The following is a 25,317-nucleotide window of genomic DNA, read 5'->3' on the forward strand; positions in this document are numbered from 1 at the left end:
GTGGTGGGCTATTCTCAACCCCAGTGATACCTGCTGAGGAACTGTTAAATTTAGTTACATTATAGTAACATTTCTCTGAAGAAATGAATTATATACCTGTAGAGTAGTAATTGTTTGCATGCAGCCATGGCTGTTATTATGCACTCAATGACATTTTGTCTTCAGATGTGAACATTTGGATTAGTGCCAGATGTGAATTAATCTGTGGTTGTGATATAACAGAGAATGTTGGCAAGGTTGGGATGGTTGGGATGGCAAAGTTCTCTTCTCAGTGTCTAGACTTGATTGTCTTTATTGTGGTCAATAAATGCCATGTGATCTTTCATCATGAACCATAAATAAAAAAAAAATCAGAACATAAGATAATATTGAATACAAGGAACTGTCCAACTATCCAACAGAACCCTCTAATATTGGACACTTACAGCATAGGGTACAAATCCTGATTACCCAAACTTTACCTCCTCAAGGACTACATTGTCAACTTTCAAGTGGCCTATAGGCTGCACCTAATTTGCATTAAATGGAGAAGATGCAGCCATCATTTTGAACAAGGATGTATGGATCATGGAGACTAGAGAGTGTAGTTTACAGTGTTCCATCGTGAGCTGTGCGGAAGGCTGCACTGCATGTTTGCATATGTAGTCTCTATTCATGATCAAGACAGCTGGTAGGCATCACTTCAGCCACCCTGCTCTGGAGATAGAAGAGTATGCCACTAACTGAGTTATACTGAAATACTATATCTGGTATAAAATAGCCACTGTGTTTTCTGTGACCTCATCCCTGCAAACCAGCTGCTAATAGGGGATATCTGTTGAGTCTTTCTATTATACATCATCTCTTACAATTCCTGTCTGCACAACTTTCATCTGTCTTTATACCTATTGCACGCATAAAGTAAGGTGGGGGTGGGGTGAGAGGGAGAGGAGCTAACCTTTTCAGCTCGATTACAGAGAGAACAGTTTGTTTTTGTAATTAGAGCTCAGCAGTGATCTCTGTTTATTTCACTGTTATTCAGCTCGCTGTAAACAGAACTCAATTTTGACAACTGTTTGGCTCACGGCACAGATTTAAAGTATTAAAGGATAATGGAAGACTTATTAGATTAGCTTTTGCCATGATCTTTTAGTGTCCCAGATAATTATTATTTGTGATACAGCTGAATGGTTTATGCTTGTATTATTATTATGCATGCATTTCTGTGTAATACCTTATGTACTGTTGATAGGCACTAAAATATGCATTAGGAAGTATACATTTAGTCAGATTGCACTGATGTCAGTGGCGTTTTCAAGTGGTTCAAATTGCTCTTTTATGTGAACTGCTTTAGTTTGCATATTAAAAGAATGAAAAGGTTCTCAGGCTCCTGATTTTTTCTTTTAAAGGCTGCGTCATCTTCTTCATCATTATTACTACTCTTAATCATTTTTAGTAACACTCATGTGATTCCACCACACACCTTTGATCCAATCATTACATTACATTTCTCCTCAGGCTCTGGCATTTTTACTTTTAATGCTCTCTCTCTCAAGCTTTCTCAGTGTTCTTCCATATTTTTTCTTGCACTACTACCCTTCTTTTGTTTCTTGTTTAGTTCTTTATCCCTGCTAATCACATGCTGTTTTGGACTTTCTCATTTCATTCTTTTTCTGATTGCCTCTTAATACCCATTAATTATGATACATTGCTTCTTACTCTGATTTTATCATTGACTTTTTACCTTTTGATCACTTCCTGCCCATTGTACATAAAATCTGTCTTTTCAGTCTTTCCCCCACTTTTCCCCACATCCTGGGTCCCCAGTTTCTCTTTCTTTTAGCTAACCTTGTTCTGTTCCTTTGTCTGTCTCTGATCAGAAACAATACCTCTAATCTTATTTTCTGTTTTTAGCATGAATTGTATACACTATTTTGCCTTTGTTTATAGCTTTGATATCCTATGTAGTCTTTCTCTTAAAAGACTTAACTCAAATGGCAACTTCCAGGCAATATTAATAGATTAGCTCACTGTTTTCAAAAGAAGTTAACCTGATCATCTTGGGCACGTTTTACAATTACTGGAAAAAATAACTGAGAAAAACTTTAATATGGAGTTTTCACATTTGAGAGATTGCATTTATTCTTAATGTCCATTGGAAAAGAGCATATGTCAGTGACGAAGTGGATGCATTTAACAAAAAGATGGGGATTAGTTCATAAGTGAAACACATTTCATATTTTCTTCTCAACCCCAGGTGATCACTGGTGGCTTACTGGTTCACAATTTGCTTAGAGGAAAGGGAGCACTCTGTCAAGGCCCAAAATTGTGCCTAGTCTACAAAATTTTCTGATTTTTTGAAATGTACTTTTCAAAAAAACAGTCTGATATGCATGGGTCATGGGTGAAGCTTCTCCTGGGGGAGGCTAGCTCCCTGTCCTGCCTCTTTCTCCCGTGGCTCCACTTATACTCCACCCCCACTCTGCCCCAGACCCCACCCGTGGTCCATCCTTGCACCCCCCACCCCGCTCACCACATCCCTCCTCACCTACAGCTCTCTATCCCGCTCAGCCCCCTCCGCCGTCACTCCCCACTTCCCTCCTCTCCTCCACCCCCTCTCTCACAAGGCCCCCACCGCCCACCACTCCCTCTGGCCCTCCTCTTCTCCACACACCCCTTCCCCCAAGACCCCCGTCGCTCACGCTAACCACATCCCTCCTCTTCTCCATCCCCCTCCCCCTCGAGGCCTCTGCCGACCACTCACTACGTCTCTGCGGGGGAAGAGCGGCTATGGAGCAGAGGAGGGATTCAGTGGGCAGGAGGGACCTCATGGGGGGGTGGAGGAGAGGAGGGATGTGGCGAGCGGCGGGCACCTCCGGAGAGGGGGCGTGGAGTGGAGGAGAGGAGGGACTCAGCCAAGCAGAGTTGGGTGGGTGCCTCAGGGAAGGGGTGCAGCAGGGACAGGAAGAGGCAGAGTGCAGATGGCCCCCAACGGCCCAGGCATCTGGTGGCGGGTTGGCAGCCACTGTACCAGGGGAAGCTTAGACTGCCTTGGCCTATTATACCCGCTGCCTATGCTGATATGGAAACAAATACCAGCTTCTCGACAATGTGATCTTTCTCTCAATCTCTCTGTTATATATTAGTCTTTATACTGCACTCATGCTCGTGGTATCTGATCTACTACGATAAAACAAAACAAGCTCAGTTTTTTGATAATTTTAATCATATGTGGATGTTACCCCATCCTTTTGCATGGTGCTCTCTTTTTGTTCACTTAGGCAGGCAAGATATTGAAACCTACAAGCACCCCAGTTTTACAGCAGTGTTTACTACTTGGGGGTGAGGGGCTTGTCCGTCTTTTGGGAACCAGACTGGTTATGTGGGCCGAAGATAAAGGAGTAGATAAATGTAATCACTTTGGATCGGAAAAGCCATAGTTTGCAAATTCACATGCACACATTGCAAACATGCTGCTGTGTTTGTGGGAAAAGAAGCAGGTTGCTCTCTGAAAGCCAGAATCCTCCTTCTCTATGCTTGTTCCTTGTGACCCTTAATGTAGTTGATTGCAATAGCTGATTGCAATCGCGTGTATACAAGATTGCAGGCTCAGGCAGCATCCCACAAGTCAAACTTTTTTTTTTTGCCCCTGTTGCACAAATAAATACTGCTCGCCCAGCAGCATAAAGTCTCTGTATGAGTGAAGGAATTGGGAGAGGGCTCAGACTTCCCAGACAGCAGGAGATTAGGAATGCGGGGAGGGTGTGAATCAGACAGAACATGTAGAAATATTGTAAAGACTAAGGCCTTGTCTACACTACAGGGGGAGATCGATCTAAGTTATGCAACTTCAGCTATGTGAATAACGTAGCTGAAGTCGACGTACTGAGATCTGCTTACCATGGGGTCCACACTACGTTAGTTCCACTGGAGCTCTCCCGTCAACTCCCCTTGAGCTTCTTGTTCGGGTGGAGTACAGGAGTCAACGGAAGAGTGATCAGCGGTCGATTAGCGGGTCTTCACTAGACCCACTAAATAGACTGCCAGTTCATCTATCACTTTGCGTTGAACCCCCAGTAAGTGTAGACAAGCCCTAAGAAAGGAAGATGGTGGAAGGAAGCAGCGAAAGAGAAGACAGAAAAGGAAAAGAGAGAGGAGAGAGAGAAAAGAAAGTTAGTGGTATCTGTGACAGGAGGACATAGTGTGAGGGGCATGTTCAGTGGCCATCTGCTAATCCACAACAAATAGAGGCTTCAGCAAAAAAGGATGGAAACCACTGTCTTAGATTTTCTTAAACTTCTCACAAGAATGGAACAGATCAGCAGGATGGCAATGTGCATGCATACTCACAAATGCTGGTAGGTCTGATTTCAGGCTTATTGACTCGGTGATGTCATTTAAAAAAAAAAAAAACAGCAAATTCTTTCCCTGCAAAAGAATGGGTGGTACTTTCATCTGACAGCTATCCTATCTTGGTAGAACTCAGAAGGTGATGTTGCACTGTAGTGCATGTGGCCAAAATGTGTAGACATGAATAGCACTTACAAGGTCTGTATTTTTTAGTGAAAGAAAAAACCCCACAAATATTTGGATTAAATTTATATGTAAAATTTTCTTCTTTAACTCAGAAATAACTGTCCTCTGAATTCATATATAAAATCTGAGAAGACAGGGTAATTAATCACAATCCAGTGTATACTGTGAGTGTGCCATTTTATTTTAACACTGAAAGGAAAAGGTTTAAATTATTTCCCTCCTTTTTTTGTAGCCATATTCAAAGATAATGATTGTATATATATGGCTTATTATGTCTTTTCTTTTCTTTTTTTTAAAGAAATGACATAATCTGCTCTGCAGAATACTTGAATGTGCAACAGATAATATGTCCGTAATGCTATTGTATATCATTCTTCTTTTCTTTGATCATGATTCTGATAATAATAATAATAATTTAAAATATAATTCTGCATCTTTTTTCAGATCAACATAGTGGGTTATGGGCTAAATGTCATGAAAAATTAAATTAAATCACAACATAATTCCCTATAGAAATCTGTTTAGTTCTGTAGAATTCCCATCAGGAAACACTGAAACCTAAGATATTTGTATTGTTTGGTGAAAAAAGTTGTTTGAAGCTAAGTGAGCAGGGTGTAATTTGCAGTGCTACAATATAGTATGCATTTCTTTTTCATCCAAGCAAACTGTAATAATGTGGCAGAAAGACTTTCCTATAAACAATATCACAGTTGCAGCAATCTCATATAAAATAGTTTCTTGTATTTGTATTGAAAATGTTGTTGTGATTTTTTACACGCAGTTAGGTTCAAAAGTCTTGCTGCAACTTACAACCTGGCTGGATCAGTTCCAAGATTCCCAATTTTCTGTGCACACATGAGTGCACAATAACTAACAATACACTGATGTGTGGCAGTTAGTACAAACTAATCTTCCTCACAGTCTTCTCAGGTAGTTGCAGGATGTGCCAGATGTGGGGTGTTGTCTTTTAGCTTCTTTCAATGTTTTGTGGCATTTTCTCTCCGTTTCTAAACTGCCTCTTCTGCTTTGATTCCTTTGTTGAGAGCAGGCGAGGATGGTTTGGAATAAACGGGTTTTTTGTAACTCCAGTAAATTAAAACCAAAACTGTAAAGAGATTTGTCTCAAGCATATGCAGAAGAACCTCTGCACAGAAATAGTATTTTTTTCCAAAGTAAAATTTTACATTACAAAAGAAATTTCCATGTTAAATATGCACATATTTATGGCTAACTTTACAGCCAAATTGACAAAAACTATACACGTCATCTTTCATTATTAGAGCAGCTTCTAGAACTAGATGCCATTTAAAAAAAATCACATGCATCTCATTACCTTATCACAGAAAGAGATTTAAAATCTGAGGTGTTTCATTTCAAAATGATTTTTAACCTTCTGCTTGGGGGAAAAAAACACGTCTTTCAAGAGAACAAAAAAAAAAGTGGAATAATCTGATAATCTGTAACTCTGTCTCCTAAATGTAATTTTGCCCAAAGAAAAGATATTAAGCTTTCTGAAATATTTTCTGTTCATATTTAGTTCAAAAGCATTCTTTTATTCATCTACATCTGACTCTCCTAGTGGAATATCATGATTTCTCTTTTACTGAAAAGCCTGAAGCTTAGGAGCTGCACACTATTTTATGACCTTCTTTAAAGAGCAGAAGCTAACTAGGAATACTAGGAAATTAAGTTTTGTCTCCAGCACTAAAAAACTAAAAGTAAAAAGTATAAGGTAATCTTTTGTGAGAAAACAGAAAGGGGCTTGCAAATGATATTCTGTTCTAGGGGATAGTATCTCTTCCCACTGTAACATAAACTGTCAGTGGAACCCAACATAGAATAAAAATTGCACGCTGCAGAGCAAACCGGAAAAAGATTAAAATCAACATTTTCATAACAGCCTGCCAAGAAATATGGAGAGAATACACAAAGGTGTCCACAAATACTGTATAACAAACTGTGATAATATTAAAACAAAAACCATATTCCAACATAAAAAGCCTTTCTCAGTCCTCAGAGCACAAACGTGATGAACTATTAATTCATAATCTTGTGGATAAAATATTCTATTTTAAATTATTAAGAATGATTTGGATCCATCTTGTTTACAATAATTTAGTATTCACTGGATAATCTGAGGTGAGATATTTACTAAGACCTGAAGATAGGAGTATCGAATTGCTCTAGCACACATTTTTCCAGAATCTGCTGTGTTTTATGCACTTGTGATCCATCATATATAAGATGAGATCCCGCCTAACAATTTCCATCTAGTATCCTCTTTTGAATATGACTTCAATCGCTTCTGCATTGTTTTTACCCTTTTATTCTAATATGGATAAAGTGAAGATTAATTAGACCATTTTGTTGTTTTTCTTGGTTAGCTCCTACTTGTTACAACATATTTTTCACTTGTACATTGGAATTAGGACCCCTTATTCATCCTAATAAATGATCTCTGAAAATTCGTGGAAAACGGAGCATGTTATACCACTCTCTGTTTGCATGGAGGAGCTGTGTGTTTCAGAGGACCTTTTGGACAGAGCGAACACTTGTCAGTGTAACATTTTCCACTTTTTTTTAGGTTGAATTTCAAGTGCTCCTTACTGAAATGAAGTATTACAAAATGAGAAGTATTTATCAGAGAAGCATGACTACTTTTAAGATATATGTGATAAGATATATATGTTTTATGTCAAATTTAGGAAGGCAAAAATAAGCCTGTTGGAGAAAAGAGAACATTTATGAATACTGAAAGACTGTGAACCTATATAAAGAATCTCTTTAAAAGCTCTGGAAAACTCACTGGAGTATCAATTTGACTGTGGTAACAAGATGACTCATAGATTAATTGCTTTTGCTTCAACAAAACAAATAACATGCCTTTCACTCTGCTCTTTGATGTGCTGAATACCATAATAGTAGCCTTATAAACATGTGCATATCCCAGAATTACTTTCAGGTGCTTCCATATGTTGTGAGAGCACACTTTAAGAGCAGGATAGAAACATACACAAATTAAACAAGAAGAAAGAAAGAAAGAAAGAAAGAAAGAAAGAAAGAAAGAAAGAAAGAAAGAAAGAAAGAAAGAAAGAAAGAAAGAAAGAAAAAGAAAGAGATCTGCAGGGCAACAGTGTGAAAAAATGTTTAAGCTGCCTACTCAACCTGTTTTACACTGGAATTCTGCATAATTATGTTACAGAGGAGGGGGAAACAACAGATGTTGAATAAAGATTGAAAGTAAGAAAATGAGATTGTTCAAAATAAAAAAAATTGAAAAGGAGCTACAGTTGCTCTCAGCTAGACATTTTTTTGGCAAGACTTTTAGACAGCAATCTATTTCTCAAATTCATTGCCCATTTCAGTAAGATTAATGTAAAACAAAGTGTTTCTTTTTGAGTCTGATCATTTGAACAATTATACAGCTTCAGTAATCCCCAAGTCAATCTTTCAGAAAACAGCTGAATGTTTCCTCAAGCAATTTCATAAAGTAGATTAAATTAATTTGATATCAGGTCAAAAAAACTGCAAGTACTTTGCATGAGTAGGTGTTTTTTCCCCTATTATCTTATATAATTAATTGTTTTTACTTTCTGTACAAATATTTAAATAATCAATAGATTGGACAGTTGTTCCCAATCTTTGTGGGATAAATGCCATTAAACTATACTAAAACTTTTTATTTATTTTTTAATGTCACCTTTCAGACATCCCCTGACACACCTCAGACATTAGAGCAAAGGCAAAACTTTTACTTGAAAGAGAGTGGGTCCCATTTTTTCCTCTCATTAGCAGATAATTTCTGGTTTTGACTTTTAGTACATTGTTACCTTGAAGTTACTGTCAATAGTGAGCCACGGTATAGCCAAAATGAAGTGCTGAAAGATACATACAGAGACAACACACTATTATCTGAAACTATTTGAATCACCACTATGACACTCCCATTATCATTTGCACATAGAATAATTTACCCATTGACTTCAATGGGAGTTTTTCCTGAGTAGATCCTTCACAGGATTAGTCCTTGACTGGAGGCCTCATGCATTTCTGTGACACTGCTGCCCTACTCTTAGAGATGGTCATTCAAAAAGGTTGTTTTATACAAAAGCAGAGACCATTTGGGGAGCGGGATTCAGAATTGAAATGGACCCTTTTCCCAACATTTTATTTTTCTACTTGTTAACTAAAAATATTTTATTTTTCAAGCATTCCCGACTTTGCTTTCCTTTGCTATCCTCACCCTACACACCATCACAAGTAGACTTCAGTCTGTTGATCTGCTTCTGCCAGGTGAGCAAATACTTCATCTGCTAGCTGTCTTCTCTTGTGATCAGAATTTTACATGTAAGATTATGAATCTTCCTAGGTTTATTTTTTAAGGCTATGGCGCAGAACTTGATAAGACTGTATTATTTCTTAAAGGGCTTACAAGTAACATGATGAAGAAAGAGACTGCAGATTTGTATGCATTTTATATTCCAGAAGAGTTGAACCAAAATTTCATCTGAATAATATTCAAAGTTAAATCACTCTGCCTTACTATATTTGCATTAGTCCTGACAGAACTTTATAAAAGATGGGATGCAATGCAGAGAGGGTAGAGGTATGAAAGAAATGAAAATGTATCTGTGTGTGTGCATGTACGTTTTCTGGACATGCTCTTACTGCAGACTTTCACTGAAATGTATCAGACATGAATATCCATAGTTCAACACTTGAACACATTTAATACTGCAAGTCTGCTACTGCCACCAATCTCTGTAGGAATTGTATGGTTCACAAGCACCAGCATGTTGATGGATCTGTCTGTGGAATCAGGACAAATCTTTCTTATGATTCATTTTTGCCACAGATAAGTCGTAAAACTAAGGCAGCAGATTGATGGGGGTTTAGGTTTTCTGCACTTGTTTTAAACAGTAGATGTAGAACAGGTTCTTCTGTTTTATAGCCTGGAGCTAAACTGTCAACATAAAAGATGTTCGGACTTAATACCTGAGAACCAGGCAGAAGAATTTCTTCCTACTTTTTTTAGAGCAGATTAACTGCCACACAATATAGCTCGTTACTGCCTAGTGTAAATTTATTGAAAAGGCAGTTTTTGCTAAAGTACATGAAATACTTTATCTAGTCATTATCTGCTTTACTGCAAGACGTAGAAATCAGCGGGAGAGGATTCTCCAGCAGCTCAGAGAAGAAAGATATTCACTCAAATCACTGTCTGTCTGTGGAGATTTCTGCATCTGACCAAAACTTATTGGGCTTGAAACATTATTCTTTTGCGTGAAAGTGAGAGAGAGATCGAGAAACAGATTGACATATATATACCAACTCACTGTCACACGATGTCACATGATGGTGGTTAGAAATAATTTTGATTTATTAAATCTGTAATTAAAGAAGAAAAGAGTGGAAGTGATGATCACATACAGAGTAACATAACTAAAGAAATAACTGTTCAGGTTTTGCCATGTTTGATGAATATTGTGGGTTTCTAGTAATTAATGAAAAGGGTGACCTCTATAGAAATCAGTATATCATTTTGTTATTATACCTATGTCATCTAACAAAAGCATATCACATCATTTTTTTCTGAGTTAGAAAATAGCCTGTGAAACAGTGGAATGAAAAAGAAAACAAAGTATCATAGAATATCATGGTTGGAAGGGACCTCAGGAAGTCATCTAGTCCAGCCCCCTGCTCAAAGCAGGACCAATCCCTAACTAAGTAAATGATTTTTAACAAATAACAGCATTTGTCATCATCAGCAGCTTATACCTAGTAGAAACTGCCTTCTTTTTTGTAGTTGTTTTCCATGTTCCTCATGTATAATTTTTTCTAGGAGTGCACATGCCCTGGACAATAGAAGCCAAATCCTGCTCTCTTTACCCATGCAAAACTGCCATTGAGCCAGTTCTTGAGAGGTGCAGTGCAACTACAACTTTGAGGGGGGTCTAAGAGAATTGTAGTTGCTCAGTATCTCTGAAAATTCAGCCCATTCATTTTCTCAAGGGAGATGTACTCCCATATTTACTTATATGACAGAATTTAACATGAAGTGTTTGCTTTAATTATTTATTACTGATAAAGCTAAATGGTGAAAAATACTTGCTGGGTATTTTTGATAAAGCTAAATGGGGGAAAGTTGTGCTGAAATGCATTGTTGTTTAGCTTTTATTGGAAATGAAACATCCTTTGTTAGCCTTTGCATTGCATAGGATTTTCTTTTATTTTTGCTTGATGTCAGAATTAAAAAATCCACCTGTGCTTAACCACAGCCCTTTATCAAAGCAATAAGCTGATCTTGCAGGGATTTGTGATTGAACAGTGGGAAAGGCAGCAACTTACTCAAAAGGTGGATTGGGTGTTTTCTGTAACCACTAAATGTTTGGGCGGAGTTGTTTTTAGTTTTTTTAAATTTTGCCCTTAAGTAAGGCAGGTATATGTCAGACATCCTATTTACTGCCTCTGTGTTTTAGTCTGTGTATAATGTGTGTGCATGTGTAAATGTTTTTTTTGTTAGGGTTTTTGCCTTTATTTTTTCAGAATGACCTCTGAATAAATAACTTTTTTAGTGAATGGTGTTTTTCTGTGTATGTAAAAAAAAGGCATAATTAAGGTTGTTAAGTATAAAGTTTGCCTTACCTTGACATTTGTCCGACATTGAAATTCTTACCTAAAGGGCTCCATTCATGAGGGTGCTTTCCTTTTTAAACAAATCCTTTTTGCCACTTAAAATTATACTTTAAAAATAGCACCTAAATTACTGGAGAGCCAAGGTTTATGAACCAGTGGGTCTAGAGCAGGGGTCTGCAACCTCTGGCACGCGTGCCAAAGATGGCACGCAAGCCGATGTTTAATGGCATGCTGCTGTCTGCTGAGTCACCGGCCCCACTCAGCCCCCTGCTGAACCCAGGCCGGGACTCCAGCAGGCAGCAGCGAGCCATTAAAAATCCTGCCCGCCCCGACCTGCTCTTCTCCGCCCCCACGCCGGCTGTTGCTGCAGGGCAGGCGAGCTCCCCCTCCTCTTCCCCCAGAGTGCTGCGTTCCTGCCCCTCCTGTCCCTCCCTGCCGCCCATCAGCTGATGACCCTTGCGAGGGAGGGGGAGAAGCGGAGCTGCAGTGCGCTTGCTGCTCTAGGGAGGAGGCGGAGACGAGGTGGGGACGGGGGGTGGAATCAGGGCATATGCCCTCCAGCCCCCTGCTGTGAACCGCTCTGGGCAGGGGGCTGAGAGCACCCCCACAACCCCAGCCCACACCCCCAGCCCTCTGCCCTGACCCCTGCACCCCCCTTACACACCCCCAGCCCTCTGCCCTGATCCCTGCACCCCCCACACACCCAGCCCTCTGCCCTGACCCCTGCACCTCCCACACACCCTAGCCTCCTGCCCTGATCTCTGCACCCCCCCATGATCCCAACCCTGACTCTAGTACCCCCCACACATACCCAGCCCCCTCACACCCTATGTCCTGATTCTTGCACCCCTCACATTCGCACCCCCACCCTGAGCACCAAACGGGAGCTCCTGCACGCCCCCCCCCCCACTCACCACATTCCCACCTGCACCCCTCGCACCAAATAGGAGCTGCCCAAGTAAGCACTCCACACCTAAACCCCAACCCTGAGTCCCCTCCCTCATTCTAGCTCCTGGCCAGACCATACACCCCAGCCTGCTTCTTCACCCCCAGCCCTGTGCTCAGTGCACTCCCACCCTCAGCTCAATGCAGAGAGAGAGAGGAAGAGAATGAGCTAGAACCAGGGAGAAGGTAGGTACCCACTCTATGTGGGCAGGGGCAGGATCCCAGACTGGCAGCGGGCTGAGCAGGGCCGGCAGCCGGGACCCTGGCTGGCAGAAACCGGCGGACTGAACCCCAGACCAGCAGCAGGCTGAGCCGCTCAGCCCACTGCCCGTCTGGGGTCCCGGCCGCCAGCCCTGCTCAGACCACTGCCAGTCTGGGGTTCTTGCTTCCAGCCCCTTGCCAGCCGGCTCCCGGCCCCAGGCCCTGCTCAGCCTGCTGCCAGCGTAGGCGAACAGAACCCCAGGCTGGCAGCAGGCTGAACGGGCCGGTGGCATAAGATCAGCATTTTAATTTAATTTTAAATGAAGCTTCTTAAACGTTTTGAAAACCTTGTTTACTTTACATATGACAATAGTTTAGTTATATAATATATAGACTTATAGAGAGACCTTCTAAAAAAACGTTAAAATATATTACTGGCACGCGAAACCTTAAATTAAAGTGAATAAATGAAGACTCGGTACACCACTTCTGAAAGGTTGCCGACCCCTTGTCTAGAGATTGTGGGTCTTGCATTCTAGAGAATGATGAGTCAGAATTTGCAGTCCAGATTCAGACAAAGCTCCCATTATTGTCAATGGTACTGTTGCTCGAATCAAGATTGTAGGATTGGGCCTTATGTGTATACTCTGGTTTGTTTGCATAAGACCCATAGTATGTTGGGTATCTGTTTTTTAATAGAGTTATGTTCTGAGTAGATGTAAGTACCTCAGACTCTTATGGCCAGCACTGTCTTAGATTCTCTGTCAGCTCTTGCTGCTTTCTTGCCCTGTACCAGTATGGATAGGAGATTGTTTGCTGTTCTCCATGTCTGGACAATGCCATTAGGGGTCCCATAGGCCAGTCTCTAGCATCAGTGATACTCTCTACCTTCATGGAGGGGATAGGATTATAAGCAAGTTTCTTTAAATTAGCTCTTCTTTCCTGTCTACTTGGTGGATGCAAGGTGTTTCATTAACCATGTGCAAATTTCTTGCCGAGTGATTCAGCCCAACTGGGCATGACAAGTTATAGCATGTCATCCAAGAAATTTAAAAACCATGTTCCTGAAAACATGAGTGTGAGAAGTAGCAGATATCACAAATAAAAACGCTTTTATGTAAGATTTCATTATGAAAATAGGCTGAGTTCTATTTGCCACAGAAACAAAAACAATCCATTTGGATGTTTGGCTCTGCAGTTTTGCTTATATTTGATAGCAGAATTGTCTGCAAAGGATATTTTCCCACCTTGCCATGAGAAGAGCTAGGAAGTCACTATTTAGGATCTAAGTCCAAAATCTTCAAATGTTTGCATCTAAAGGTTCAAATCTATATCTATATTTAGGCACCTCAATCCTCATTAGGTGCTTGAATACACACTTAGTTGACCAACCTCAGAAACCCATATTTGAACATTTTAGCCAATTTTGATTAGTTAGTTAGTTTATGGTAACGCTCATGATGTGCTGGGCACTTTCCCAGGCATTCCAGAATGGAAAGTTCTTGCCCAAGCAGCTCACAGTCTCAGGACAGATAGATAGGTTGACAGAGGTTAGGGAAAGAAGAAGAATAAAGAGGGAGATATATTATGGCAAGTCCTATCTATCTATCTGTCCTGAGACTGTGAGCTGCTTGGGCAAGAACTTTCCATTCCTGAATGCCTGGGAAAATAAATACAAGGATGGACAGATAGATAGATAGATAGATATCCCTGTATATTATATATGTATAATAACCCTTTATTTACTTGTATTTATATATGCAAGAGGGATATATATTGATACATATAGTCAACTAAGAATTGTAGACAGTATATTAGATGTAGGTCTTCAAAAGAGAATTAAATGTGGGAAGAGTAGTGGTCTTTCAGATGAGTTCAAGGAGGTCATGGGAGGGGGGCAAGGAAGAAGGCAGAGGCATTTGTGCAAGAAGCTGACAAAGGCGTGGTCAAGATTTGAAGGGAGGAGTGATGTGATCAAATCAAATTGCAAGCAAGACCACTAGTACCTGCTGAATATGAGGGCCTGAATGCAAAATTTGGTTTGTGAGCACTGAAAGAGTATATGTATAATAAATGGGGCGGGGGAACTTTATTTTTTCTATCCCGAACTCTTGACCCTTTCTGTGATTTTGGTGGGTGACTCCCAGGTAGATTTGCACTTGAGAGGAGCATGCTAGAGAGAAAGGGCTGCATACTCATTACCCTCTTCTGCTCATTACCTTCTCTGCTCCTACCTGCACGCCACAGAGCCATGGCTCCCACATTCCACTAAGAGGCCTCCCTTAAAGCAGAAGAAAAACACAGCAAATTCTATCAGAGGTTTGGAAACTCTTAAAGCAGATTTTGCTCCATGTAACAGAGAGTAACAGCTGGTCCTCAAAGTATTTATTTGCTACTAAATTATCACCACTTTTATTCATGATCTGTGTTCCTCACAATAAATGTTCTCCACTTTCATTGTGCCACGTCATAGCTCCTTGTTAATTTATCCTCTGTCTATGATTCTTCAGCTGCTGTCATAGGGATCTCTAAAGCTGCTTGTTAAGAGAAAGCATTTTAACAGATGCCCTTGCACATTGGGATGAATGTGTTATGGATACAGAATTATATTCACACTTCTTACAATCACCTTTTTCACCTGCTCAAGCAGTGAACACCTCTGGCTTGTTGTCAGTTCACTTGATTGCAGCGTGGGAGGTGTACAGGGTCAAAGCAAGCCTTGTATCTTATGTTCTGTCATGCAAGTCTTGTGAGCTTTATTCCCATACTCCCAATTTTGATATGGCTGCTTTGTGCTTTTAGAATTACAGTATAGTAACAGCATAATTAAATCTTTTTCATCCATTTGTAGGATGACAGTTTTGTCCCCATAATATATATCCCTAATATCCTTATGAATTTAACATATACATATGTGAAGCTGATCTCAATATGATAAATTGCAGAGAGATGTGATAAATTGACTTTATCTTTTACCTTTACCTGACTAACCTGCCCCCTGAAACTAGTCCCTTTCCCGGGGACTTATTCAAACTATCCATCCCTGCCAGCCTTTCTAACAGGCATCATTATTTTAAGTCTACCTGTCAAACAGAAATTTCCTCCTTCCCAAAATTCCACCTTTGCCCAAACTGTGATAGGCAAAATTCAGCTCTGCACCAGCAACAGCTTTTCTGTGTATAAAAACGTCATTAGCATAGGCCCCAATTCAGTAAAGTACTTAAGCACATGCTTACTTTTAAGCATATAAGTATTCTCAATGAAGTCAAGATAGAAATTTGCTTCCTTTTTTAAAGACTGTAAATGAGGAAAGACAAAAGTAAGCTTCATGTGTAGCTGTACAACAAAGTCAAAGGGACTGGCTCAGAGAGCTCCCAGCATGGCTTGTGAGCATGAAAGCATACACAATAAACGGCCAAGATGTTTATTGTCTTTCTTTGCTCTGTCCCAAACACTTGATTCTTTCCATGATTTTGGTGGATGGGCCTAAGTATTGGGCAGACCAAAAAAATTCTAAATGCTAGGTTGGCAAGTCAGGCATTTCAGCGCCTAGCCCATTACTGTGTTTGAAGATCTTCATGTGGCATTTTAGAAGGATTTTAACTCTCTATTTAAATCTATCCTCAAAGATCTCAGGTTCCCCTCTGTAGGCCTTTGTGATTCAATTTATCTCTGAAAAATTGTCAGTTAATAGTTGTTTTTTTAATTTTAATTTGTGGGTGTTATGGAGGGAGGAATAGAGAAAGTGAATAAGTTAACTTTAATGTTTTGACTTACGTAACCCAGAAAGTTACTTTTAATATGATATTTTTTTAGGTAGTGTAGCTCTACAGGTGATATCTACCAAATGGAACTTTTTACAAGGCATATCTGAAACTATAAATCTGATTAAAAGAAACATCTTTGCTCAAATTGCTTTCCACCCTTAAAAGAACGCTTCTTTAGATCCTTACGGTTATCTCCTTCTCTTGGACTCCTATCCATCTAGCTTAGTTTAACTTAACTGGCAACCTTAGCTCCCTCCATGGAATTGGTTCCATGAATATGATGAATAGTCTCAAGAGCAGAGAAGCAAGCTGAATTTAACCCTTTCCTTTTAACACAGTCTTTTGGGACTCCCAAATCCTACTGGCAGGCACTGATTGCTGAATAATAAGCAGTAGGGGATTAGCTGCATCTGTATTGACTGTGTCTTTGGAGAATGCTACCAGTAACACCAATTCTGTTTGTCTACCACTAGGAAATGAACAAAGGAAATGTGTTAGAAGCAAAATATGAACAACAGGATTTAGCATGGTAAACAGGTGCATATCCCTGTAGAAATCAGATAGCAAAGCAGAGAGAGAAATCCTAATAGGAAAATGTTGCTTACAGCTTCTAACTGGTTGGGTTTAATAGGCGTATTTTCCTTGACCTCCTGTACAGGATTACAGCTTTGCTAGAAGGAAGACTTGAATTTTAGATGTGTTCATCCATGTCATCAAAGATGCATGTTATCATCAGAGCTAGAGTTGGCTAGCAGTGACACTGAAAGCATTTAGAAAACTCTGTGCTTTCCCCCTTCAAAATCAGAAAATACAAAGCAACAGAAATGCACATACTGTAGTTAATAATCCTCTGTGTCTGAAATACTTTATTCTCCACTTTTGTCCTCATTAGATTTGTAGTTTGGGATTGAAGAGTCCACTATACTCAAAGATGACATTTGCTGATTGTTTTATAAAAGATATGCTACCCATAAGAAAAATAAAATAAAAAATGATTTTGTAAAACTTTCACTTATTAAATGCTACAGCTCAGATTTTCTTGGAAAAAAAGAGACTGAATATGAACAGTCTATACGAAATGAGTTTTGATTGCCTATTTCTATTAAATATTAGAGAAGACATTTTATGTTTCATATATAATTTCCTCTCCCTTCTCTGTTTTCCATTTTGAAGTTCAGAATACCTAATGTCACTTTTTCTACTGGAGAACAGTTAATTGGTTAAAGAGTTACCTTTTCTTTATTCATGTGTATTGGCCATTTTCATATTTCTTTTCTTATGTCTTTTTACTTCAGTGCTTATCTTTTTTTAATTTTCGTTCCAATTTCTCATTCTACAGGCTGCCAATACATAGCCCCGAAGATACTGTAGATGTTAGTTTCAGTACTCTGTCCAGAGGGTCAGTAAGCCTCTGAAACACTCCCTGAAGGTGTGCAGATGCATTGAACTGTGGCTGCAAATGTTGGAGGCAGATCGGAAGATCCAGCTGCCACTGAATTCACTTGAACATGATGTAGACCAGTAGGTTCTAGTGTCTGAAAGTATCCATAGTAATATATCATAGGAGCATTTTGTAATGCAGGTGCACTCTACAGGATTGCTGTCACTGTTTACACTTGATTGTGTTTTAAGAAATTAGCTGCTAAATATGTGATGTCAACTTGTCAGAAGGGCAGAGGCTTATAGGTTACAGTGAGGTTTATTGAAACCTTTCTTTATCCCCAACTCTGGCTCCCTAAGAAGTACTCTTATTGAATCAAATAGTTAAACTGCTAATTTATTTACATAAATGATATTTGAGTAAGTGTTCAGAAGCCAAAGACCTAATGGAAAGAAAGAGGTCAGGCCTCTTGAGGCTTTGAAATAGGAATTTCTGGCTCAGAGTGCATTGCTAGCAAACCCAACAGGGGAACAGTGATATATCACAATGAATATTACAGGTACATTGTTCTAGTAAAGTAAACTTTCTTCTCTGTTTTTCTGTTAGAAAAGAGAAAAGCTGCATATAACAGATCTTCCTCCTGCCCAGCTATTACTGGTGGTGAGCCCAGCTTACTTAAAGTCAAAGTTCAAGATCCAAAGCTAGTGGTTATACAATACCAAGAGAGGCAGACGGTCATGGAAAAACCTGTAAATAAACATGGGTTAAGACTTACTCTTTAGAAAACAAAAGTTAAATTGTATACTTCTGATAGTGTCTACCACAGTTCTGTAGGTAGATAGACAAGGAGGAGGAATGCACCTTTATTTTTGTATGGAAATAACTATGTGGAAGAATAGCTTAAATCTTGTTTTGACTAGTATGCTAAGTAAATATGACATAGAAGTCATATTGTGAATAGGTATATGTACCAGCAAGGTGTCATTTTACAGAGTGACTTTTTTTCCACCAGAAGGAACACTTAAGAGCCTGTAGACTTGTGGAGGAAAATGGATAATCATAAGCATTACAAAAATAAAGACCTTGAGCAGTTATAGTGTTTGTTGTTATAATTCATGAGGGATGTCAAATTTCTAGCATGTTACAGATTTTTGTGCTCCTTTGCAAGAAGAATTCATTTTTATTAAAGTTATACACACATTTTTCATCTGGAATTAAGATCATTGCTAATGTCGCCATTTCCTCTGATGCAAACATTAGCACGGAGATTCAGATAATTTCAGATTAGGCATTCCTCTTGTTTGTGTGTTTGCTTTAGTTTTGTGCAATTGCATCAGTATTTTAATGGACCACTATTCTGCATGAACTACCAGACCAGAGGTCTGGACATGCCATAGGCTTGGAATTTTTCAAAATGCTGAAAAATCTGAGATCAGGTGCTTTGCCTAGGTATTGCACTCTTTTGCCAGTAGCAAGCTGAATATTACACTAAGCTGTAGAGTACCGCTGCAGCTCACCCAAAACCATTAATGAGCGTAGCTTCAAAAATGACTCCTCTCCTGCCTTGCCAGTCAATTAGGTTCTAGGACGGCTGATATGGGTGAAGAAGGGAGGAATGGCAATCGAAAAAGAAAAATGAGAACAAATGGGAAATGAAATTCCAGTTCAAGCATTTCCTGATGGAAACAGCACTGAATTTGATTAAGCAGCTATGAGAAGTACCAAATATCATACTACAAAAAGACCACTGTTTCTATTTAGAAGGTAGAAATAAACTATTTTGTTGACAGCCATGATGCAGAGCAAATTCTGTCTGCAAACCCTGCCAGTAATGTAACAGTAATTCTCCAACATAACATTTGTCCTTTTACTTATTTATTTTGTATTAAATGTCCAGAGCAGAGATTTTCACATAATCATACTAGGGACAATTAAGTCTATTTTTACATAGAGATGGATGCCATGTGTATATGAGTAGCAGTTACGCTGGAAGCATATGCATGATACCAGCTTTACAAATACTTGGGCTCCCTAGGCACTAGATAATTTTGAGCTAAGGGAGGGAATGTTTTTCATGTTATAACGTTTTTTTCCTTGGTGGTAGCAAATTAACTGCTTTGTATGCATCTTCAGCTGGATCTGCACAGAGTCACTTGAGAACTTAACAAATAAGTTTAAAGCTCTGCCATTGTATCATTTTAGCTAAATTACATGCCTGAAACCTATGAAGCATGGTGTGTGATGTACCTGTACAGTAGCAGGTAGCACAAAGAAAAAAAAAATTAGAGTTCTCTTTCTCTTAAGAACAATTTTTTACTTCCTTAACTCCTTATGCGGTTTTTCCTACTGAAGGACAACAAGTATAGTTACATGTGGTGCTACTTATCCATTTTGGCCCCTTAATAGTCAAAGCAACATTTTTCATTACAAGAAAAATAAAGCAAATCAATGTCTTATTCAGAAGTCCATTGGTCACTTTTAGAACCATCAGACAACCTTTGGGGATCAGTTGTTTCGGATCCCTGTTATATTTTATTCTAAGATCCAAACGATTTAGACAGCTGAGCCAAAAAACCCCACACCTTTTCTTTCCATGCACACAGAAAGACTAAGAGCAGAGGTCTAATATAAAACAAAAGCAAATTAAGGTTTAGTAGAAATCATATATGAAGTTCTGTATTAATTAAAGCAAAAGGCTTCAGGAAACCAAAATGGCTCTCTGAATAGCCCAAGATAGTTCATAATGTTTACGTCTACAACTAGATTGGTCATCTTTCTAAATGTCTGCACCCATGTCTGCCTAAATGAAAGGCTCTATCATTTATGGAGTGGAGATTTTGTCCCAAGGAATTCATGGACAGACATATTGTGTGATTTATCTTTAAGAGAAATGATGAGGCTTCCTCAGTAGTCTTAAGGGCAGAAGTAGCATCTACCTGCTTTGCCTGAGCTGTTTTTTTAGACTGTGGAATGTCTTACTGTAGCTCCTCCTTAATAAAGCATGAGGATAAAGTAGTAGACAACATCTCTCAGAACGATTGCACTTCCATTTTGGTTGTGCCTGTGGATGCCCTTTGGCTTCTTGACCAGTTCTGTAGTATGTAATGCAGTTTCTCAAAGGAATATGATTCAGATTGTAGGAAGCTAATGGCCAGGCAAAGTAGCTTCTAACCAAATCCAGGGAGGTTATTTGGGAAACCTGTGGACGAGTAATGGCAAAATCTTTGGGGAAAAAACCCAGAGAGACTACAAGTCTTGCTGTAAAACAGAATGCCATTTTGTTATGGCATAGTACTCAAGCAGATCTCTGTAACAGATGAAGATACAAGTTCAAAGGTGATGCGTACCAAGGTGACTCAGCTGCTTATTTCAACACATGCAAATCAGAGGAACCGAGAAAGTTCCTCCAACAGAGAATTTTTAAGGTCTATATTCTATTTTAATTATGATCCTCAAAGTATTAAAAAACAACAGCACAATCTGGAACTTGAGGCTCTTGATCAGGCATCTGGAGAAATTAAAGTTCAACATGAAGACTCTAAAAGTCATCTTCAAACAGAATCTCTTAGTGATTTTTTAAAATTATTATTGACTGTGAACCTGGAAAAAATCTAACTGCATCTCTCTGTGTTCCCAGTAGTCTATGCCAAAGTTCTCATAGTCATAGAGGCAGCTTTCAGACAAAGGGGCATCTTTATTTATTCTCTCTTGAATTATCTTGTAATGGAGCATCACTCAGGCAGAAAGCCAAGGATGATATTTTTGTGACACTCAAAATCATAGAAGAATGTGGATTCCTCATAAATTGGGATAAGTGAGAACTCCATCCAGGAAATCTCTGACTTGAAGGTACTAATAATACACTAAAACATAAAGTCAGCAATTGGCAAAATCATAGTCCATGGTGCCATTACTCAAACAGTAATGTCCCCTGCTGGTTATCCGACCTAGGGCAAATCCCACATGAGGCATTTCCTACACCTTCCTACAAAAACATCTCTAAATCCATATCCAAAGTTAGGTTTCCTCGGAGATCTCAGCCTACTATGTAGCGAGGGAGAGGTTTGTGATGATCTGATAGCTGAATCTTGGCAAGCAGAAGTAGCAATGATGGCCTTCAGGAGGAATGGAAAAACATTCAGCCTCCCACGAGGATTAAGGTGTATGACGACAGCATAATATTAACCTTTTGAAACAGAAAGTGATATTCAGTTGGTTTCCCCTATCAGTAGAGAACAGACATGATCTTTCCCTGGCAGGCAAAGAGTTTTTAAATGTAACATTAGTGCTTGATGGCAAAAATGTGAGAGAAATGGTAATTTTTTTCACATTTGGTAACATGGTGGTCCAAAAGTGGCCAAAATTAGGATATATGTCCTGGATTCAGATTGTATTTGTGTCTATGTAAGGGTGCATGGCCAACCCTCTTTATCAATCTCTGAGGGAGGCCATGCCTCCTCACAGTCACATCCTTGTTACAGCACTCACTCAGAGGGGAATTAGCTGTCTTTAAAGCTGAGGCCACCTGACCTGGGCCAAGCAGCACCAAGTGTAGGTGCCCAGGCCCTTAGGCAGTGTGGGGCACCACCAAGTGAGGGGCTCTGGACAGCAGTCAGGGCAAGTGCAATGAAGTTTATAAGTGCAGGCCCTCTGGCAGGATGGGTCAACAAACAAGTAGGAGGCTCTGACCTATAGTCAGGACAGAGCAGCAACAGTCAAGCATCCTGACTTTGGCAGACTGCAGACAAATGCAGCCCACGTGGTCTACAGTGTGGAGGCTGCTGCCCCAGTGGCAGGGGATGAGGGGACGGGGTCTCAGCCCAGGGCCCTAACAGTGGTGAAATGGTCCACAACTAGGTCAGCGGGTCTCTTCCCGCAACACGCGGACCTAGTATCAGGTCAAAGCCCAACCAGACTGTCATCTAGTTCTGATGGACTACTTCCTACTTTCCCCTTGATGGGTACCTCATTCCATGGGTGTCCTCCATCTCCCCGCAGTAGGTGGTCAGCAGCATCCCCAGCAGCTCCTCGGCATCTTGGTCGACCGGCAGCTCTGGAAAGTCCTTGGTATGGAGTCCTCTTCGGGCTCCAGTAGGAAGCAGAATGCAGATATCTATCTCCCTCAGTGGCTCCAGCCCAACTAAGCTGCAGGACCTGCCTTTTATACTTCCGCTTCTTGTCCTACCCCTTAGCTTCCGGCAGGGCAGGCATGACCCTCCTGGCTCTGCAACCCAAGGGGTGGGTTGTAGTCCCTCCTTGTCAATCTCTGAGGGATGCCACGCCTCCTCATCATAGTCTACCATGTATAAAGGATTGAGTATCTACTGACAAACTTTAAGGTATTGATCCTGCAATAGGCAAACCCATTCTCACAGAACCCTACTGACTTCAGTCTATCACAACCAAAGAGAAGTGATGATGTACTCTGAATGACAGCAGGGCTATTAAAATGGGTATATAAACAAGAGAGAATCCTTCAGAAAGCCACCATGTCACCAGTGCCACATAGCAGTCAGACATGGCCTTTAAAAATATCTGCCATCCCCAAACTTTTAAGATGGTGTATCTCAGCTTAAAAAGCAAAAGTCTCCTCTTCTAGCTATAGATGTAAAGACTGTATGTTAAGCTAATTGATAGTTTATGAACAATAGTTCATGTGGTAATATAAAGCTAACCACTGGTGCTTGGTTATGTGTTTGTAAGGGATAGCAACGTTTATTTATTTAAAAAAAATTGGTATGTTCAGAAAGGATCAAGAGTCTGATCATGTTTTCATTACCTTTGTTTATCCTCCCTCATTCTTTGCTTTTATTTCTCATAGTCACTTGTTGCCTCTTCTCTCTAACTAAATTGTAAATTCTTTGGAGCAGGGACTGGCTATTACTATTTGTTTGTATGGTGTCCAGCACAATGGGGCCTTGATCTTGACTGGGCTTCTAAAGATAGATATGAACATAACACAAAAGAGAATTTGAATTTTATCAATTATTGGTAAATAATTATACAAATTCAGTAAAATTTCTGAACTAGAGCAATCCCATCTCATTGAAATAATGTTGATAAAATTGCATTGTATGATCTACGGACCTGCCTTTGACAAAGAATAGAAAAATGTGTTAGTCTGAAAATGTCCTTTCTAACAGATCCACAGATCCGTCCTATTAATTACTGCAGTCATATTTCTCTTCTTTTCCAGGAAACAGCTCTTGGGCTCTACAACAAGGAGTCACTATAGTCACAGTTTAAACGCTAATAGTTTATCAGTTTAGGCCAACTGTTTGGGCAATGCAAACCACCAGCTAGTCTCTTGCTGGAGATTTCCTCAGCAAGCATAGAGCTGGAATAGCTGGCTCTTACATTTTCCTTCCTGCAGCCCTGGCTCAAGGGAGTATTTTGGTGGTGGGATCGGGGAGAGCCAGAGTATGCTGTGCTGTCTATCCACAGCTGGCATTTGGTCCATTGGTGAGCAAATTAAAGCAGACTCCAGCCCCTCTCAGGGTTGGTTCAGAGGCAGAGAACTAGGGAGCCAAAACTGGTTGCTCGTTTTCTATTTCTTTTTTCCCTTTTCTTGAGCTGTCCTGTGTGAAGAAGGGGATATGTCCTTTTCTAAACACTTCCCTAGGCTCAGTCAGAACCACTTGACCTCCTATCCTGCTCACTTGGGGCTCCCAAACCCTGGTAGGGAAGCAGGTACCATGGAGCATCCAGAAAGACTCTCTCTTCCCTTCCCTCTGATGCAGCAGGTGGTGAGCTATCAGAGCTGTTCCTGGAGCTAAATGAGAAACTGATCCCCTTGCCCCTCACTGCAGAGTGGGAGGCCTGATTTAAGCTCTTCAACTGACAAATTACAGGATATGTCTCCGGGAACACATTATCAATTCAGTCAAGTATAAATATTCTTATTAACGCCGTCACCCTCAGGGAACACAGTTTAGATTCTCAAGGGCCACTAGTGGTGCCAGGACCACATGTTTTACCCCCCTCTGATTTAGACAGTATTTTTTCTGCTGAGGAAGTGTTCACATTTGTGGGCTTTGGGGAAGTGGAGCCTATCTCTGTCTGTGACTCACAGATCTGGTTTGCCTCCAGAACAGCTAGGCAGAGGCCAAAGACCCATTGTTGGGATCTGTGGACCAGCCCGCTGTGAGGAAGGAAAATTTTCAGGTAACAAGTACATTTTCTTATATTTGCACTGCCTCTAAAAATATGTAAGACTGACACTAACTCTTTCACAGATTTCAAAGCATACTTTAATGTACTGTATGTAATCATCCTCTCAGCCCTGCAATATTTTTGAAATGTTTATGGACTAACACAGCAGTGATGAACTAGGACTAAATCTACTGGCCCACCACCTTTTAATTGCCTTTCTAACATTTTATGCAGTATCAATGTTAGAAATATCCTTACCTTGTTTCCAGGAAAACCAGAGGGAAACTCTGTATAAAGGTAACAATCCTCAGGTGTTGATAGTTGTAATATCAGAAGAAAAGCCTACAAGAGTTAAGAGGTTTAAAAAGATGGGAATCCATTTTGGTTCTACTGTCAGTCATCTTTCTAATCTAAGCAAATTGCTTTGCCTAACTGAAGGAAGCCTTTAAACAGACAAGCCAATATAAATATGCAGATTGCAAACAGCTCTGTTTAATAAATGCAAGCATGTGCAGAGAACTGTTTGTTTACCTCTGCTTATTTATGTCAAAAGCAATTGTAATTAAACAGGAATCCAACCTCAGAAGTAGTACTTTAGTTGATGGTTCTCATCAGAAGTGTCATATAATCCTAGTGTTAGGGCATGTCAGAGAAACCATTATTTTTGTCACTAATAGATGCCTACTGATAAATAGTTCTTTCAGGTTACAACATTTTTGA

At 39.9% G+C, this 25,317-nt stretch overlaps 1 protein-coding gene across 8 annotated transcripts in view; it reads left to right on the top strand.

Annotated features, from left to right (window-relative positions):
- The window catches only part of PCDH17 (protocadherin 17), a 106,504-nt gene that overhangs the window by 69,817 nt on the left and 11,370 nt on the right, over positions 1 to 25,317 (top strand). For 3 of the 8 annotated variants that reach the window (XM_073346085.2, XM_073346099.2, XM_073346091.2), the window contains 2 exons: positions 8,725 to 8,808; positions 24,535 to 24,609. The exons of 1 other annotated variant lie outside the window; for it this stretch is intronic. In XM_073346085.2, coding sequence (XP_073202186.1) covers positions 8,725 to 8,808; positions 24,535 to 24,609 — 159 coding nt within the window. The remainder of the gene's footprint in view (positions 1 to 8,724; positions 8,809 to 24,534; positions 24,610 to 25,317) is intronic. 4 more of the 8 variants (XM_073346118.2, XM_073346104.2, XM_073346110.2 and 1 more) reach the window with 4 other exon arrangements.

The sequence above is a fragment of the Lepidochelys kempii genome, chromosome 1 (assembly GCF_965140285.1).
Source record: "Lepidochelys kempii isolate rLepKem1 chromosome 1, rLepKem1.hap1, whole genome shotgun sequence".
Taxonomy (NCBI): Eukaryota; Metazoa; Chordata; order Testudines; family Cheloniidae; genus Lepidochelys; species Lepidochelys kempii.